Source organism: Gouania willdenowi, chromosome 22 (assembly GCF_900634775.1).
Source record: "Gouania willdenowi chromosome 22, fGouWil2.1, whole genome shotgun sequence".
In the NCBI taxonomy this organism is placed as follows: domain Eukaryota; kingdom Metazoa; phylum Chordata; class Actinopteri; order Blenniiformes; family Gobiesocidae; genus Gouania; species Gouania willdenowi.
Window position 1 is genome coordinate 24,714,109 of NC_041065.1, and position 17,996 is coordinate 24,732,104.

Below are 17,996 nucleotides of genomic sequence, written 5' to 3' on the forward strand. Positions count from 1 at the left end.
CATTGTATTGGATTACAGCATGAAGTTAAGTTTGACAAAATGTAATTTCTGAATTGTAATTTATTATTTTTACGATAAAAAGTAATTGGTTGAAACAAAATGTACATTTGTCTAGATTAAAACCATTTAAAATGTTTACACAATCACAAAAACAAACACTTTTTGTCAAAAGTGACTTATGTTAGCTTTGATATCTCTGTAGGTTATCTCCATATAATTGTCTTTGCAAATCTTGGGACAATCTAATCAAAATAACTCCATTTTCCAGAGAAATAAGTTTGAAACTGGCCAGAACACAACATTAGCATTAAATCAATTAATTTGTATTTAGGTGAAAAGCGAATTTTAACAAATCTACCTTTACCAACATCTCTACCAATGAGAAATTTTGACAACTTTCCTAAACTATAATTTCATTTGTTTGGGTTTTTTGTGTGTGAGATCAATATACATTTCAGGAAACATTACAAAGCTAGAAAATAACTGCTTGAACAGCTTTAACATCAGAAGTTGTGATTGGTCGTGTGTATTCCATAATAGAGTAGAGGTGGAGAAAAATGTAATATAATTTTACAGTTTTGTCAATGAGAAATTCATTGTAGAAGAGCACACAAAAATATACAATATTACAAACATGAATGAGCACAGAATATTATTATTTTTTTTTTTATTAATCACAATCAAATGTAAACACAGGTTAAAACAGTTTAAAAACCTAAGTCAGAAATCAAAAAGAAATGTAAAACCAACACAAGGGAAATGTAGAATTAAAGCATCACTTTCATTGGTTCATTTCAGGCACTTCAGCTCATTGTAATGTTTAACAGTACAAAGAGGATCCGTGGTGGAAAACTGCCTGGTGAATGATAAGTTTGTCCTCTGTGCTCAACAACACTGGCGTTCGTACCGTTTGGAAGCTAACCAAGTTCTTTACTGGCAACTAAAACATCAGGAAATGCTACAAAATACTTACAATAAATAGATGCCATCAGTAGTTTGTCCAACACCGAAAATGTGTGAAATACTTGTGTAAAATAACTCTAAGGTTGATTAAAACTCCCAGGATGCCAACCACTTTAGTCCAGCCATTGAACTGCCCGGCTCGTGTGAAAGAGGACCCATCATGCCGTAGGAGAGTGGATGAAACAGGTAGAAACTAAAAAAGAAGACAAAAAAAGCAAAAAAAAAACAAAGGAATATTAAAAAAGAAAGAAAGAAAGAAAATGAGGGGGGAAAAAAATCTAAAGTACAAATGTAATGGCAATCTTTAAATAGATTCTTATGATTTCATTATGTTTTGCTCACCAAATGGCAAAGACTTTTGTCAAGTACACAATTATTAAATTTCAATAGAAAATACAGTGATTCAACTCACACGTTAGTTAGAAAGGAACCAACCCATCACTGGTTTAGGATACGTTTTTAAATTACAGCATCAAAAGAAGAAGAAAATTAAACCCTTAAAGATAATTTCAATATGTTAAATTAAAAATGATTTCATTTTTGGACTAAAGAGACATCACTATAAGTCACTGATGATAGTTTATAGTCTCTCCTTTATAAAGTTGCTAACTGGAGTCTTAAATGTTAGATTTTAATAAGAGCTGTTAGATAGTAACACGGATCTGACACTAAAGACACAATGTTGTGATAAAGTAAATGAGCTCACCTGTAAAGCACAGCCAACAGAAGCACCATCAGCCCGAACCTGAACAGCCAATCACAGTAAGGTGGGCGGAGCAGCAGGTCAGCACTTTTCAACAGGATGTCCAACGTGATTCCTGAAACCAACGGTAACCAACGAGTCAGTTGGTTAAATAGAGATAATGATAAGTGGTCTGTGGTGTAATGTCTGTAATGTTGCTAACTTTTTAATTTTACATCCTTTGTTAAGGCCAAAAAATTATCATTTCTTTTTAATTGAGGATGAATTATACTTCACAACTGCTGAATGATTGATAACTAATATAATTAGGTAGTGTTTGATTGAAAATTAACGACTTTAGAGGACGCTGTTAGCTTTGCTACCTGTTAGCATGCTGTTGAAGAGCATTGCAGGGAAGTAGTGGTGATAGTAAAGGATTCGGCTCATGGTGTAAAAAGGAACATAATGAAGAAGCCAGCCAAGAAGCAGAAGTCCTCCACCGCTCTTAAGCACACGAGCATGTTCTGAAACAGATGGATGGATGTTTAATAACATATTTTATCCCCCTTAAGCATCAAAGTGGAAACACATCCATCCATTTTACCGACTCTCTTTGCAGCCAATGGCAGACCTCTCTGGATGGCTAAGGAAGCCACAGACACCATGAGGAGATACAACGCCAAGCTGAACAAATGTGTCCACCAAACCACCTGCAAAGCACAACTCAATCAGACAAACTCCCACCTCTTACTGAGAGAACCAGAGTGTGAGTAGAGAGGACATACCGGGTTTCCCAGCAGGTAAACACGATACTCGGTATCATTCACTCCCGAAAATCTCAAACCCTTCAGAATAAAAAAAAAAAACTGAAATTAGTCAGGTGGTGTGTCCAGCTCGGGCTTTAAACTGGGATCTTCTTCATGTGAATCATGAAACATACCTGGTAGTTGATAGGCCAGTGCCAGGGCTTGGAGTTCATTTCGCTGTTTTTTGGTTTTAGGCCACTATTACCCTTAAAAAATATATACCAGGGGTGTCAAACTCATTTTAGTTCAAGGGACACATATGACCTAGTTCAGTGGTCTGCAAACTTTACTCTCAAAGAAGCCATTTTGCCTCATCTCACCTGGATTAAAGTCCTTCTGGAGCCAAAAAAAAGCCTTAAGTGATGTATTTGAAGGGCTACAAACAATAACTTGAATTTGATAACACATGATCATGTCGGTCAACAGGGTTAACTAATTGATAATTTATTTCAACATATCAAGGATGCATATTAAGTTAGCAAGTTGGCAGTTAATTGAATATTTCACACAAATAAACACAAATAAAATAAACACAAATAAAATAAACACAAATAAAATATCTATTTTCTTCCAGAAGTCTTTTTGTTGGTTTAGTTATCTTACCAGGGATTTAAAACTTAAGGTTTGCCACAGGTGCCGTAAAGTTGATGGTCTGTAGATGTTTAGGTGGTGAAGTAGGAAGGTGACAGATTTATTGCACAATGTGATATAATTTTAGGTTGACAAATGGTTATATCATGATTTCAATTGATGTCAATGTCAGTTATCATTAATACCCTCTGTAATAAATGACAATTTATTATTTTAATATTTTTTTATAGCTATAGGGAGCCATTGTAAAAGAGTCAAAGAGCCACATGAGGCTGCAGAGCTGCAGGTTGCAGACCCCTGATCTAGTTGGACCTCAAATGGGCCAGACCAGAAAAAATCTATGTTTTTGTGAAGGAAAAAACACAAATTCAAACAAAACCCTGAAGTTAAGCAATTGTTGAAAATTCCTGGACTTTGCAACAAATTTTCTCAAAATTTGCAATGTAATTTCACAGAATTCTGTAGAACAATTTGCAAGAATTTTCCAGGTTGTTTTTTTTCTTTTAATAATTGCGATTTAATATTAATGTAAATAATGTAGTACTGCAACCCCCAGCAAATTGTATCTACAATTCATGTGGTAATTTATAAAAAAATTCAGTTTTTGCTGTCATTTTTCCTTTGAACAAAGTCTTCCTGCGGGCCGAACTACATGCTCTGGTGGGCCGAACTTGGCCCTCAGACCTTGCGTTTGACATATGTGACATACACTGTAAAAAAAAAGCTGAATACTGCTTGGTTCTGTGCAGCTACTTACTCTGATCATAACAATGTGAGACTCCACAAGTACTTCCAGAAAATTGGGTTTCAGAATTGAAATGCTGATGTTGGGCACTGCAAAGAAAAATGAAACATTTTCCATTTCCATTTAGTGTAAAACTCAACAACAATGACAACAAAATAAAATGACAAAACTGATCCTACGCTTTGGATTGAAGTGATCCTCAATATTCCACTGAGAGCTCGGAGTCTCCTTTATGTACGGACTACAGGTCACCTCTTCCTGTTCCCAGCCCCTGAACAGGAGCATAAACCAACCTTTCACATAAACATACACAATGTAACTAACAATAGAAGCAGGAACGAGGAAGATTCTCACCACTTTGGAAGGATCTTGCCGGAGGAGAAAAGCACGCAGCCGGTGGCTCGGTGTCGAAGACGGACTTTGCTTCTCAGTACCTTCACCAGGTCACCTTTGTGACCCCCACACACCTCCACCTGCCATAGGTCGTTAGCATCACCCGTGCCATTCTACAAACAAGACAGATATAAAATAGTAGAGATAAAATAAAGTAGAGATGACTGAAATTAAAATTTAAAATGTTTTTTCTTTCAACATCTAATACAGATTTATGATGTCTATCACAAAAGTCTTCCATATAATGCACGTTCATGCGAGTGGCTCACTCACAATGCCGTATCCTGTAACCTGGTGGTGCTTCTTTGTCAGTGGGGCTTCATGAACGTGACTGTGCAGGTTCCGAGTTGTTCTTAAAAGAAATTGTCATAAAGACAAACCTTGAACTCCAACTTCAATATTGGAATTTGCGATGATGCCATTGAGGTGAAAAGAGGGAACAATGCTGCGTTCGATTGTACTCGGAACCCGGATAAATCCAACAGAACGAATCAGAAAAGTGCAATTAAACGGCCCTTGATCTCAATATGCTGACTCGGGAATTTGGTAGGATCCAAGCAGCCCGGGTCGATCGGAATGGCATCTTAACAAAATGGCGACTCCCACCGTGAGATGTAAACAATCACTTTCTCCTCAACTTTTACTTTTATGTGTCGTCTAATTTGGCTTTTGTGTTATTAATTCAATTCAACTATATTTATATTTATAGAGCGCAAATTACAACAAAGTAATCTCAAAGCACTTAACAAAATAAAGAGTCTATAGTGGGAAAGAAAGAACGCAACAAGATCGACATGAACAAACATTTAGCGACACTATTAAAAGTGTAGAATAACTTAGTGGTGGCATTTCCATTCCCACTCTGTTCATTTGAACGCTGCTCAGCATAAGTAGTGATGCCCGTATAGTTCAATGCATTCTACAGTGTGGTTCAATGATGCACTTCTCTCTTACTCTTACCCTCAAGGAGCTATTATATTAGCCCAGCAGGCATTTTTGCACCTCAAAAAACATTAGCTTACGACTGGCCAGTCATGTTTTCCGACGCATTAACCTCAGAGGTCGAAATTGACAACCCGGACCTTTTCGAGTTCCAAGTGCAATCGAACGTAGTATTATTGCCCCCATATTAGGAAAGCTGTGATATTGTCATTTCAAACTAATGAAGACTCCTAGTTGACAACAATTGACTTCTTTCAGCTTTAAGAACATTCTAATACTGCCTATAAAAAGATGTGACATGCTTTATTTCACATCAGTGAGTTTGTGGTTCTTACTCTTTGTGCTCCAATCGAATTAAGTCACCATGTCGTACCAGGTCAGGGCTGCCAGACTGAGCTGAGTGCACACAAACAAACAACACAGTTATCAGGGTTCAAACACCATATTCAGTAACCACAAAACAAATCCCATTGGAATTTTCTCATAATTACTTTTATTCGGTCTGTGAACCAGCCACAGGTTGTTGTAGTCTTTGTGCAGGTAGGCTGTGATCTGCCAGCCAAAATAAATCACAAAAATGTCAACATAACAATCCATAACAGATTAATAAATAAGTATTTTAACATTACATCTATGTCCTGACCTGCTGCTGCTTCGCTCCCACTCCTTCAGGGTATAAATGCCAGTGCGAGTGCAAGTAGCCTCCAGCAATACGAAGGTTCTTCATGGTAATCGTGGAGCCGTAAGCCAGATCTGCACCAGAAAAATCACGATTTTGGGAGGATAATGTAATGACACCAATGTGAGGATGAAAAATAGTGTTTGATCATTTGTTGATAGCAACAAGGAGAAGCATTACTGAATGTGGGGGGAAAAAAAACACATTGGCATGTTACTTTGGTTACGATACTAAAATGTAAGCAGATCTGTCAGCCCGTTAAGTTGATCTCACAATATGAATTTTTATTTGACCCTTGTTCTGTCTTTTGTAAACACAGCAGCAGCTGCTTTCACTTAAATTCAAAGCCGGGCTCACATTCAGGCATGGATGCATTGTGCAGGTTGTTTCCAATTAGACGAGACTGGAATGCAGAGCTGAAGAAACCGTCTCCTGGTCCACTGGAAGCAGAAAACAACAGGGACCGTGTTGTGGTGAATATCACCATGCAATCACAGTTGATTTAAAAGCCATACTCACCTTTTATTCAATACAGCAAAGTGAACTGTAAATATTGTGACGTAGAGAAAGAGAGGAAGCAGGATGAGGCCCAACACTCGAGCCAAGAAGTGCTTTCCAAAGTCCACCTGAAGCCATGAAATCAATGACAACATTTAATTGTATACTTTTAACAACAGCCATAGTTGCTGATCAAACGCTGCTGTGTACCAATGACAGGCTCAGGTCTCCCAGAATCCTCCAGAGGTCCGCAGCTGTGTTCAGCCCCACCAACAGGATGACAAACAGGCCGACGAATTTTACTCCTAAAGCCCCAGCGAGGCTCATACCAGTCAGTACCAGCCACAACCACCAGGAGGCAGCGAACGGCCTGAAAGGAAGCAGCAGTACATCAAAAAAATAAACCGACACTTTATAACAAATTGTACAACCAATAATAGAGAATTAATAGAAAAAACGGCATATAAACCAAATTGAAAAGCTGAACTATTGAATTTGAAAAAACAAACATTTGGTCCAAGAGCTCAATATCTAACAACGACACGAAATGTAACATAATCCAAATTGTTCTTAAAAAAAAGTAAGAAAACCTGAAATGTAAGAACTGTTCAATAATGTAACAACAGGGCGTGGCTCAAAACGTTATTAAAATTTTTTAATAATACCTGAAATGTAATAACTGGTCAATAATGTAACAAGATGCTGAGCCAAAAACATAAAAATTGTTTGCCTTTTTGATATATATATATATATATATATATAAACTCTTATATATCTTTTACTTTTATTGTTATTTCTTTACTTTTCTGTATTCTGCAAAGCGGCTTTGGGTCCCAAAAAAGCGCCATATAAAATTGATGTATTATTACTATTATTATTATATACGGTATGTGTGTGTGTATATATATATAGTAAGAAAAAAAAAGTTAAAAAAAATGTCAAAATTCTCCAAAAGGCTTTAATTATTATATACATATAAATCCATAAATCATAGACTTACTCTATGATGTAATAATATTATTACACTATTAAGGGAAAAATGTTTTGCCTGCCCCATAATGTTATAATGACGGTAAAAACGTTTTTACATTTTTGGCTCAGCATTTTGTTACATTATTGACCACTGGTTGTGACATTTAGGGTTTTATTACATTTGGTTTCATACATTTCGGGCTACGCCATGTTGTTACATTATTGACTAGTTATTATATTTACATATCGGGCTGTAACAGTCCCTGCTGTGTTTACGCAGCCATACTGTACACCTCAAACTAAAAAGCAACTAAAATGATTGGGTGAAAGAGGTATGTGGAAATTTTATATTGGAAACAATACAAAGATAAATATATGGATACTTAATGTGACTCTGCTTCTTATTATTTGCTCTTCAAATAAATTGAAACCAACAAAACAATCAGCACTAGCATCAAACTCATAAAAGTCAATACAATAAGTGTGCTTAATATAATGAACAACCTGAGTGTATTTACTATTGAATTTTATCCAGTTTTTATCAACACTGCACTGGTTACCAAAATAAGACAAAGGCTGGTCTCTTACCTGTATCTCTGCTGTTTGAACTTGACCATACTCAGCACTGCTGCCATGATAAAGAACATGAGTATTGGGTCTAACAGGATGTACTGGGTGATGGTGATGCAGCCAGTGTCTGTTGGAAGGATGACAATAAATGGTAAATTATTAGCATAATTAGCAACTCACAAGCAAAAAGAATGGTAAACCTATGGTGGTATGGAGGTAGATTGTGTCTTTATTATTCAATGATAATAAAACAAATTCAATAATAATAATAAAAATAAATTCAAACAAAGAAAAAAAAGTTTTCTTTATATTTAAGACCCAAATAATTGCAATTGAAATTTTTTTTTTTGATTAAACTTTTTTTGTATTGAAGTAATCTTTTTTGTATTTGGGCCATAATATGGGTAGTACATTTGTGTCTTCATTATTCAATCACAAAATAAAACATTTTAATAAAAAAAAGTTTACTTCAATCAAAAATTTTCAATTTAAGAAAAAAAGTGTTCAAATGCAATATTTGGGTCTCACATATTTTTTGTATTTGAACAATTTTTTTTTTGATTGAAAAGATTTTTATTAAGAATTTTTTTTTATTGAATAAAAAAGGCACAGATCTAGATCCATATGGTGGTACCTACAAACAAACAGGGATTTATTTACATTGAGAGCTAAAAAAAAGATGGACAAAGTTTGCTTATATGAAGTAATTATTTTCAAAGAAAACAAATATTAATGTCAAGCTATTTATAAAACATTAACCTAAACACATAACATGTCCGCACTTGAAAAAACTCGACCTGACATTTAAAAAATCCTCAAAATATTAACTGTCACAAAAAATAATTAACACTTCAGTGAATGTATAGTTGGAAATGGTTCATCCATTACACCTGTTTATGTATAGCATTTTATTATGTACTAGTTTCTGTGACAAACACAAAGATAAAATGTTTTGCCACTCATCAAGAGCCCTGAGTGAATGTCACCTTACAGCAAGGTATCAATGGTCCGCCTCCTTTCCTAGAATCCCCATATTAGTACCATTGTTTTGATGCATGAAATGTTGCAGGGTAATGAATTCAGATTTACACCTACATATAATATCAGAGTCTAAAAATAGACTTTAAAAAAAAGCCATTTTTTTCACCAAAAACTATCAGATCGGAAACATTTTAGCACTAATCTAAAACCCTGAGTGAATGTCACCTTAAAGCAAGATATCAATGGTCCACCTCCTTTCTTCTTTAAATTCAGTCCACGACAAAGTTTTTTTCAAAATCCTCAAAAACGCTGTTTTTTTTCTGCCAAAAATCGACCGACCGGAATTTTTTTTTCATTACCTGGAATCCCCTCATTAGTACCAATGTTTTGGTGTGAGAATGGTCGGTGGGTACTGATTTAAAATACAATCCAATCCAACTTCATTTATGAACCCAGGAAGAGGGGGACACAGTTCTGTACAAAATTGACAAAAGTCCATGCACTATAAGATAAAACAATAAAACAATACAAAATATAAAATAACAGTGTACATAATATCAATGCAAACCGTACGCCTAAATAAAAAGATGCATTTTTAAAAGAGATTTAAAAACAGGCAGAGATGGAGCCTCTCTGATATAAAGTGGCCATGCGTTCCATAGCTTCGGACCTGCGACTGCAAAAGCTCGGTCAACTCTGAGCTTTTTTCTGCTGTCTGGCCCACTTAGCAGTCGCTGGTCAGCTGATCTAAGCGCCTGAGCAGGGACATAAAAGACCTACACCACTCTAAACACACAGACAGATGGACGGACGACGAACTGATGACAATACCATTCGGGCGAAGTTGGCCGAGGGTAAAAAGGAACGATAAGCACAAATCTGATGCAAACAGTATCTCACCAAATATGAGGAGTGTGGCAGTGATGAGAGCAGCGGTGTGAGAGTGAGACAGCTCCAGCACGATGAGGTAGGCAAAAACAGGGAGGAAGGAGCCCAACACAGCACAAAACTGTAGGAAGACATGGAACGTAAAGCAGATTTCCTCTAGAATCGACAATCTCCATAGTAACGCGTGTGTAGAAAGCAGCTTACCCCTCTCATCCCCCAGTAGTTGTGGTGTTCATATTTGTCGCCTGGCTTTATGAAAGGGAATGTACCGTTGTAGCCAGTCATGTAGCCAGCAAGACCGATCAGCATCTGCAACAGAGGGAAATCTATTAGAAGATGAGACAGTGACCAAGTTAACTAACCTACACAAGTAGAGAAACTAGGGATGTACGGATATATCCTAAATTGGCTAAAAATTGATGCAAATAAGATTGAAATTAAACCCGAACCATCAGCGAGTCTCTGCTAGATCGTGTGTAGTGCATCGTGTAGTATACATGGGGTCACGAGAAGCAATTAACACCTCACCTCAAGTAAAACTAGAAAAAAAATGTATGTAATTATTAAGCACAACAGTGAATAATGACAGACCACAGGACACTGAAACATACTGGGTTTTTAAAAGCCACGGAATAAAAATGGGTTTTAAAAATGGACAGTGACGAGGCATTTCTAACATGTAATGGTTAGGGATGTCCCGATACAACCATTTCACTTCTGATACAATACCAATATTGCAGCCTTGAGTATTGACCAATATCGATCCAATACGATATCATACTTTATTACTTTTTTTGTAGTGTGGAATGTTAGAAAAGGCTTGATCATGTGATGTTAATCAGAAAACAATAGTCAGCAACAGTAGGTATAAAAATAAACTGACCCATTTATTATTAACCAATTGGTTACATACATTTTAACCGTCAACATAATATCTACAGTATTCTACAATTGAATAAATATAATATAATATACATCGCAGATTTTAGATGCAGTCCGGTAAAATATTCATTTTCTGGCTGATATCGGACCGATATCCAATATCGGATCGGGACACCCCTAGTAATGGTAGCTCATTCTCCAGCTTAGGAACTAACAAAATACACTGTAAGAAGGTTATAAGAAGAAAATATATGTTTTAAAACATTTTTGGCAATTTAAATTAAAAACTAAGAATCTGTATTTTGACTAAACTGTTTTTTTCAACAAAATATGATCTCTATGTATTCAAATTCAAGAGTTAAGTGCATCATTACATCCAAATCTTTGATTTGAGTTTTGTTTTGTTTTTTTATCAAATCGGGATTCGAATGGAATCGTTGGTTGAGTGTATCCTTCCACCCCTAACAGAATTACAATAAACTCTATTACCTTTCCAAGTGGTGGATGGACATCAAAGAAAAAGGTGCGGTTGATGTAGTAGCTCCCCATCTTGCCAAAATGTGTTTCATCCCAGCTGCAACAATGAAAGTCATCATATAAAGATTATACATCTTATCTTCCACTCTCTGTGTTTGATTGACTCTGTTGACACCTTCAAAAGCCAACTAAAGACTCATTTATTTGTTCAAGCTTTTAATTGGCTATTCTTGGGCTGCTATGACTTTTATGTTGTCTTGGCCTTTCATTGTGTGTGTACTTTTTGATTCTAAAACTGTGTACTTATATTGCATACTTTTGATTTTAAGCTGTGTTGTGAAGCACTTTGTGGCTTTTTGTCTGTGAAAGGTGCCATTTTAATGTTCCTTACTTACTTACATTCTACCAACACACACACATACAGCAGGTTTACTTACCACACATGAGGAGGTTCTTTTATTTTGTAGAGCCGAGTAGAGAAGGATAGCCCCACCACCAGCACCAGCAGCACTTTGCTGGGGGACACATAGTGGTGGTGACTGGCTGAATCCTGTGTGTATGAGCCATTGGAGGGCTGGGTGTCATCTTCTGACACATGTCCATGAGTTGGACTGTTTTTGTCCTTTGAAACAACAGGAATATTTTGGGGAACTTTCCTGCATCGCACAGCTGAATCGTCCCATGTTTTGCCTGTTAACTGGGATAATGGTTCTTCTTTTTCCATTAGAAAACCACATTTATTCTATCAGAATACGAGGCTGGAATAAAATGTTAGCTAAAATTGCTATACGAGCAAATTTACGAAGCATGCTTTCGCCCAAGATTTAAGTTTTTATTTGTTTGGCTAAAAAAGCCTCTTATAGCACGTTTAACCTGGTCTGTTTTTTGTCGTTTTTATCATTATAATATTAAAAACAAACTCACATTTACATTAGGAAATCTGGCAAATCACGAAAAGCTGTAACAGTAAACCAAGTAAACAAAGCATGGATAGGAGCTCACATACTTATGGGTAATGTAGTCCAATGCGGTTGACTGCGTGGATTAGAGTGGACGCAGTCTAGCGGGATATGACTCAATCTCCCAGAATGCTTTTCAAAAAGCAACACCTTCCCTACGGAAAGTCCGATGGCTCATGTAGAAAACTCTTCATGGTGCATTTAAATAATTCGGCCTCTAGAGGGACCCACAATATTCTAAATGGCATTATTATCATGATATTTAACATATCCAGCTGTAATTAAATTATTAGTTACATTTATTAATTAATAACAGCCGTTTGTTTTTTTTTTAAATTGAATGTTAGATATTTCACAATAAAATATCTTAACACAGCACAGTAGCCTAAATTTCCAGCTCAACAAAGTTACAAAAGATATTAAAATTATTAAAAGTAAAAAATTAAAAAATCCAATTTGATTTGTATCTTTAGGGGCCACTCCTTATTTACTTTTATGTTCTTTTTTTTATCCTTCTCACTTTTAGTTTAATACAAAATACGTTTAAAGACAAACTTTTCAGAAACTATGAACAAAAATCACAAATACTGATATGTAACATGACTTATCCAGTGGTACTTCAGTGTGAACTTTACTACAAAGCAGCATGATAATGAAATAATTCATGCTTTAAAGGAAACACATCCACCCTTTTATAGTCAAGTTAGAAATTTACATTATGTAGAAATGGGCACAAAAGCAGCAGGCGTTAAATAATAAAGTGCATCAATTAAATGACTGGAAACATATATTAACATGTTTTATTTTTTATGACTGATACTGATTACAGCCAAGGTAAAAAAAAAAAAAAAAAAAATGACCACAGCTTTACACAGCATCCTTAATCCCAAGTTATTTGCAGCAATAAAATGCATTAAATATTCCAACTCTGACCTAAATGTTAGACTTCTGGTCTTGTGCAAGCAAGGATTTAAACAGCAACATGACATTTCTTTTGAACTTTTGTAAAATTCAATATATAAAACAAGGACTTTTATTGTTGTGTGAGTTTAAAAACCAAAACAAAATACTGATGTGATGTTGATACATTCATGAAACGAGGATCAAACAGAACATACATGAAATAATGAAGTATGTTTCAAGTCTGTGATCCACAGAAGCCGGTGATGGCGTTTCCAAAGCATTAATTGTCTTTGCACTGAAAATATGGAGACATGTCGCGACGAGAACAGCGCTGCCACTTCCAAAAATATAATTCATTTCTGCTCCACAGGGCAGGGTAAACACACAGTTCCTCTGGTACAATGGCAGTCACTCCTCATACCTCAAAGTATACACATTAAACACATTTGTTTTTTTTTTACAGAGAGAAATCTACAAAGCTATATTGCCAGATTTTTTGTTTTTTTTGTTTAGATATTGTAAGTCAAACAAAACTACCGTTTGTGCTATAATGCATTCAGAGAATAGGTTACAAAAGTAAAACGTAGAAGAAGATCTGTACAAAACAATCCAAACCGCTTTAACAAAGCTTTTGTCTTTACATGCATGCACACACACAAAGGAATGGATTCAAATGCACAACAGGTGACTGTTCTTTATTTCTGCCTTTGAAGCCAGAAAAGATCATCTTCCTTTGTTTAAAGAAGTTTAGCTTTAAAAACAAAGGCTCTGGGCTTATGAAAGGACTGTGCATGTGCTAAATGAACTCTAATTAAAAAAAACAAAAAACTTTTGGAGTTTGTTTTTCCATTGTCTCAAAGGCCACAGCAGTGTTGTTGGTGATTTACTTGTACCAGCAAAGGTTCCACAATGATTTGACACCGACAGAGAAAGTCTTACATGTAGGTTTAGCAGTCGTCTCATCTAAAACACCCGTCCATAAAAAATCCTCACTTAATTTTATTTTTCAGCTTGACAGCAATAAGTCGTACTTCAAAGAGTAACTAAATCCCAAAAACACGTTTTTTTTTTTCCTTTCTTCTGCTGAACATGTGTATTTGGGTATGAAGTAGTGTTAGTGATTGATTCTTGTCCAACTCTTGATTTTTTTTATCAAAGGATTTCAATTTGGTGTATTTTGTTGTAGAAATGTGAGTGACTGCCCTCTATGGGTTGAAACCCAGCTATTACAATAAAATTTAGCAATTGCCTGAGAATGGTGGTTTGTGGCTTCTTACATCACAAACCACCACTTTAAGTCCCGCCCCTTTTATAAAAAGCTAGCACCTGTTGACTCTGAATATGTTGGATTGAGTGAGATAATTGTGAATAGAGATGTATAGTGAGTATTGAGTAGCTAGTTAGCATAGCATAGATTGTTCTTTGGAGATATTATCGTATGGACTGGGCATGGCTTAACTGCTCTAGAAGCCCCGCCCATAATGAAGGCATTTTAAAAAAAAAAAATGCATGAAGGCATTTTTTGAATGTCAAGCCTAGAAACAGGTTATTCTTTCATTTCTCAGGGTTTAGTTACTCTTTGATGGTTTTTGGAAGTTAAATTTAGCGGAAACATGAGTCAGGCTATTATAATGTTGACTGAGTTATGCTGATTGGGCTTTTTTCGCCCACACGGTGCTGATAAAAAATGATTTAAAGCAGCTTTTTGGCAGCTGAAAATCAGAATGGCTTCTAAAATTAGCAACAGCTCAGTCACACACCTGTTGTTTCGTGTGTGTGTGTGTGTGTGTGTGTGTGTGTGTGTGTGTGTGTCTTGGTGGCAAAAACCCAAATCAAATCATACCTTATTAGAGATCTGAATCGTTCTTTATCAAAATACATTTATAATCTCCAAACAAAGTCACTGTAATCAATAAGAGGGACATTATTATTAAGAGAATCATGTGTGCACTCTGAATAAGTTGCTTCTTCTTGTTTCTTTTTACAGAGGCCCGTCACAGAAAAGAATAAATAACATATAAAGGGAAAAAAGAAAAGCAACAGGACATATGTTGATTATCTGCATATCAGACTGCCTGGGGTCACTGTATATAACAGATCAGTCCAAAAAATCCCTTTAAGGCAAATGAATGATGAAAATGAGGGAACACTACATCCAATAGGACACTCACTACAAACGTTCTGCGTGTAAAGGGGCAACAGGAGTGTGTACTGTGCTGTCTGTATATGTATATACATGTTGGCATGTGCATATGTGGTATGTGGGGAAGCGAGTTTTGGACGTCTCAGCGTTTCTGTCCGAGGTTTAGTGTCCGGCCCTTTGGGGGAGGGGGGGAAAGGCCACAGGGTGAAAGGCGGTCTTTAAGGGAGCAGAAGAAGAAGGAGTCAGTGCGTGTCAGTTTGCGGCCTCTCTAACCCCGGACTCTGGGATGGCTGGGATGCATTTGTGAGGCTTGGCAGATGCCACAAAGCCTGGCAAACAGGTGCACTTGTACGACCCCTCCGTGTTGCTGCACTTCCCGTTTTGACACAGTGGGACAGTGTCGCTGATGTCCTCACACTCATTAATGTCTAGAAGAAAAAAACATTTCCTGATTATCATAAAAACCTTCATTGCATTAGTTTGCACAATTTCTCATCAACACCAAACATGGTCACAAAAAAAATAATAAATAAGACAGTTGAAATCTTACTTTTTAAAAGCAAAGGAGAAAAATATTCTAAACATAATGTGTGGATTGAAAAAAGTAAAAAAAAATAAAAATCATGATATACAGAGACTATCTAGAGATATGTGTCAAACTCATGGCTCGGGGGCAAAATCCGGCCCTTTGGAGCATCCTATTCGGTCCACAGGAGAAAGTAAAAATTACAGAGAAAACATGAATTATTGTGTGTAATGTGTTTAATGTTGTTGAAAAAACCCTCAAAATTCTCCTTCAATTTTCCTCAAATTATTACATAATATTTCCCTTAATTAAATAGAAATTGGTCGCAAAATCTAGGAAATTTAAAGTGACGATCCAGTCGAGACTGATATATATCACTTATTGCTTGGATGTGGTCGGTTTCTTACACATTTTGTATTTTATGTATACGTAGAAGTGCAAACTAGGGCATAATAATGTTAAAATTACTCGTTTTCCTGCATAAAATCTGTGGCCCACTTAAGATGAAACTGCAGCGTATTTGGCCCCTGAACTAAAATGAGTTTAACACCCCTGATATAAGTGGTTGTGGATGAAGAATGCATAGTCTGCTACTGAAACTGAAATGTTTGTATGTTATGTCTCAGGGTGATTGATGACTCACAGTAGGTGTGGTGTGTGCAGATGACTGTCATAAATCCATAAAACTCACGCAAACACATTTCATGCCGACATTTGCTACTGACAAATCTTCTGGGATACTTCAAAACAAAAGACATGTTTACAACTAATGGAAGACAAGAAGAGATGCTTTTGTTTTGAAAAGGTCCCAGGACGATTTTACATTCCACTCGCAATACATCATGGGCCGGTTGAATATGATTAGTGTGCTCACCATGCACTAGGGCTGCAAAGGTTTATCGATATCGAATCGCAATCGTGGTTTTATTGACTGCAATAACCTCAAGAGGCTGAGGTTTTTTAATTCTGTCTCTGGTGTTTGAGTGATGCTCACCAATCAGAATGGTGGAGCCTTGTGATCTCAGAATCAGCTGGTACAGATAAAAGGTCTGAGTTTCCATAAAGTAGATCCTAAAGCGTTTAGACAGACGCTCTCTGATTCCTCCAGAAGAGGGCGCTGTCAACGTAAAACCAAATATTTTTTAAAGTAGATGAATGTGTTTTGTTCTAATGTGGGACAATTTGAGCAAGAATATGTTGTTTGACAGTCTACAATTAACATGACTTCCTTCATTCATCGTTTATGCATTTAAATGTATCAAATATTGAAATCGCGAATTCAATCGCAATATTGGTCTGAAAAATCTCAATTAGGTTTTTAGTCAAAATCGTGCAGCCCTACCGTGCACACTTAAAAAATGTCCCCATCTAATATATATCCTGGTATTTCTCGCATACTCAATCTTTTCATACTATCTAATGTGAACGCACTACATACTCATTTTGACGTAGTATTACTTTAGAATGCCATTTAAAACACAGCCTGAGTTAGAGAAGCCAAATCCTTCTATTAGTTCCTTATCTCTTTATTAACCGACATTTCAGTGGTTTTCAAAGAATTTAAAATTATTCTTGGTAAATTTGTCATAAAGGTTTTTGTCAATGAATTCTTACATAATTGGTAACATTTAGAAAAATTGTGGCCCAACTAAAGTCTTTCTATTTGAAAGCACGAGGCCTTCACCATGACACATTGCAGAATATTTCATGTTGTGTATCTTTAAACAAACATGCCGTCATGTTGCGTGTCCACTGGACAGTCCTGTACTTGAATTCCCAGCCACTTAAAGGCACTGGATAACGTTTCCTCTTGGCCTTCAGGAAAGTTGCTCTTTCCCGTTTTTCCGGGAGGTCTGATTGTCATTTGAAAATGATCCTCTTTTAGTCTTACAACTGCTTGTGGAGATATTTGGAAAAGGAGTTGCACAGCTCCCACATATTCCCGTCATCTTCAACCACCTTCCATGAGAAAGCGGCTGCCCTCGATGCTGATTGGCCAGTGTGCTGAGACATGTTGTAATCCAAGCCTCTCATCACATAAAAAGTCTGATTTTGTGATAAAAATAACAGTATTTTCATGATATAATATCTTGTGGACATGGCTATGATTCAAGGCCTCTTTCACTTGGCAGCATGTGATTGGGGAAATATGAGACCAAAGGGTAAGTCATGATGAAAGTGAGCAGTGCACTGCTTTCATTAGATTCCCATAAAACGACTAAAGGCAAGGCTGATAAAATCAAAGCTTCTCCTTGAGCTTGATAATATGCAGCATGAAAAGTTGTCCTGATGAAATGAATCTAAATCTCTGCTTCAGAAGGTCTAGACACAAAGGGAGAATTCACCAAGTCTTGTTTATAAAATTCGGCACCACAATTTTAAACAAGAAAGACGAC

General features: G+C 36.3%; 2 protein-coding genes across 2 annotated transcripts in view; both read right to left on the bottom strand.

The window, feature by feature from the left end:
• Positions 1 to 652: 652 nt before the first annotated feature.
• Positions 653 to 12,060, bottom strand: pomt2 (protein-O-mannosyltransferase 2). The gene is made up of 21 exons (XM_028438045.1): positions 11,507 to 12,060; positions 11,082 to 11,166; positions 9,915 to 10,019; positions 9,723 to 9,831; positions 7,860 to 7,968; positions 6,510 to 6,669; positions 6,321 to 6,427; positions 6,159 to 6,241; positions 5,766 to 5,875; positions 5,614 to 5,674; positions 5,458 to 5,518; positions 4,454 to 4,532; positions 4,142 to 4,293; positions 3,967 to 4,058; positions 3,800 to 3,876; positions 2,586 to 2,657; positions 2,431 to 2,490; positions 2,250 to 2,355; positions 2,029 to 2,169; positions 1,670 to 1,781; positions 653 to 1,156 (listed from the first exon to the last, which is right to left on the bottom strand). The coding sequence occupies exons 1-21, from the start codon at positions 11,791 to 11,793 to the stop codon at positions 1,051 to 1,053; spliced, it is 2,274 nt and encodes a 757-aa protein (XP_028293846.1). The 5' UTR covers positions 11,794 to 12,060; the 3' UTR covers positions 653 to 1,050.
• A 2,646-nt stretch (positions 12,061 to 14,706) lies between these two features.
• The window catches only part of LOC114456338 (latent-transforming growth factor beta-binding protein 2-like), a 117,257-nt gene continuing 113,967 nt past the window's right edge, over positions 14,707 to 17,996 (bottom strand). Inside the window, exon 40 of the mRNA XM_028438029.1 lies at positions 14,707 to 15,502. Coding sequence (XP_028293830.1) covers positions 15,327 to 15,502 — 176 coding nt within the window. The 3' untranslated portion in view covers positions 14,707 to 15,326. The remainder of the gene's footprint in view (positions 15,503 to 17,996) is intronic.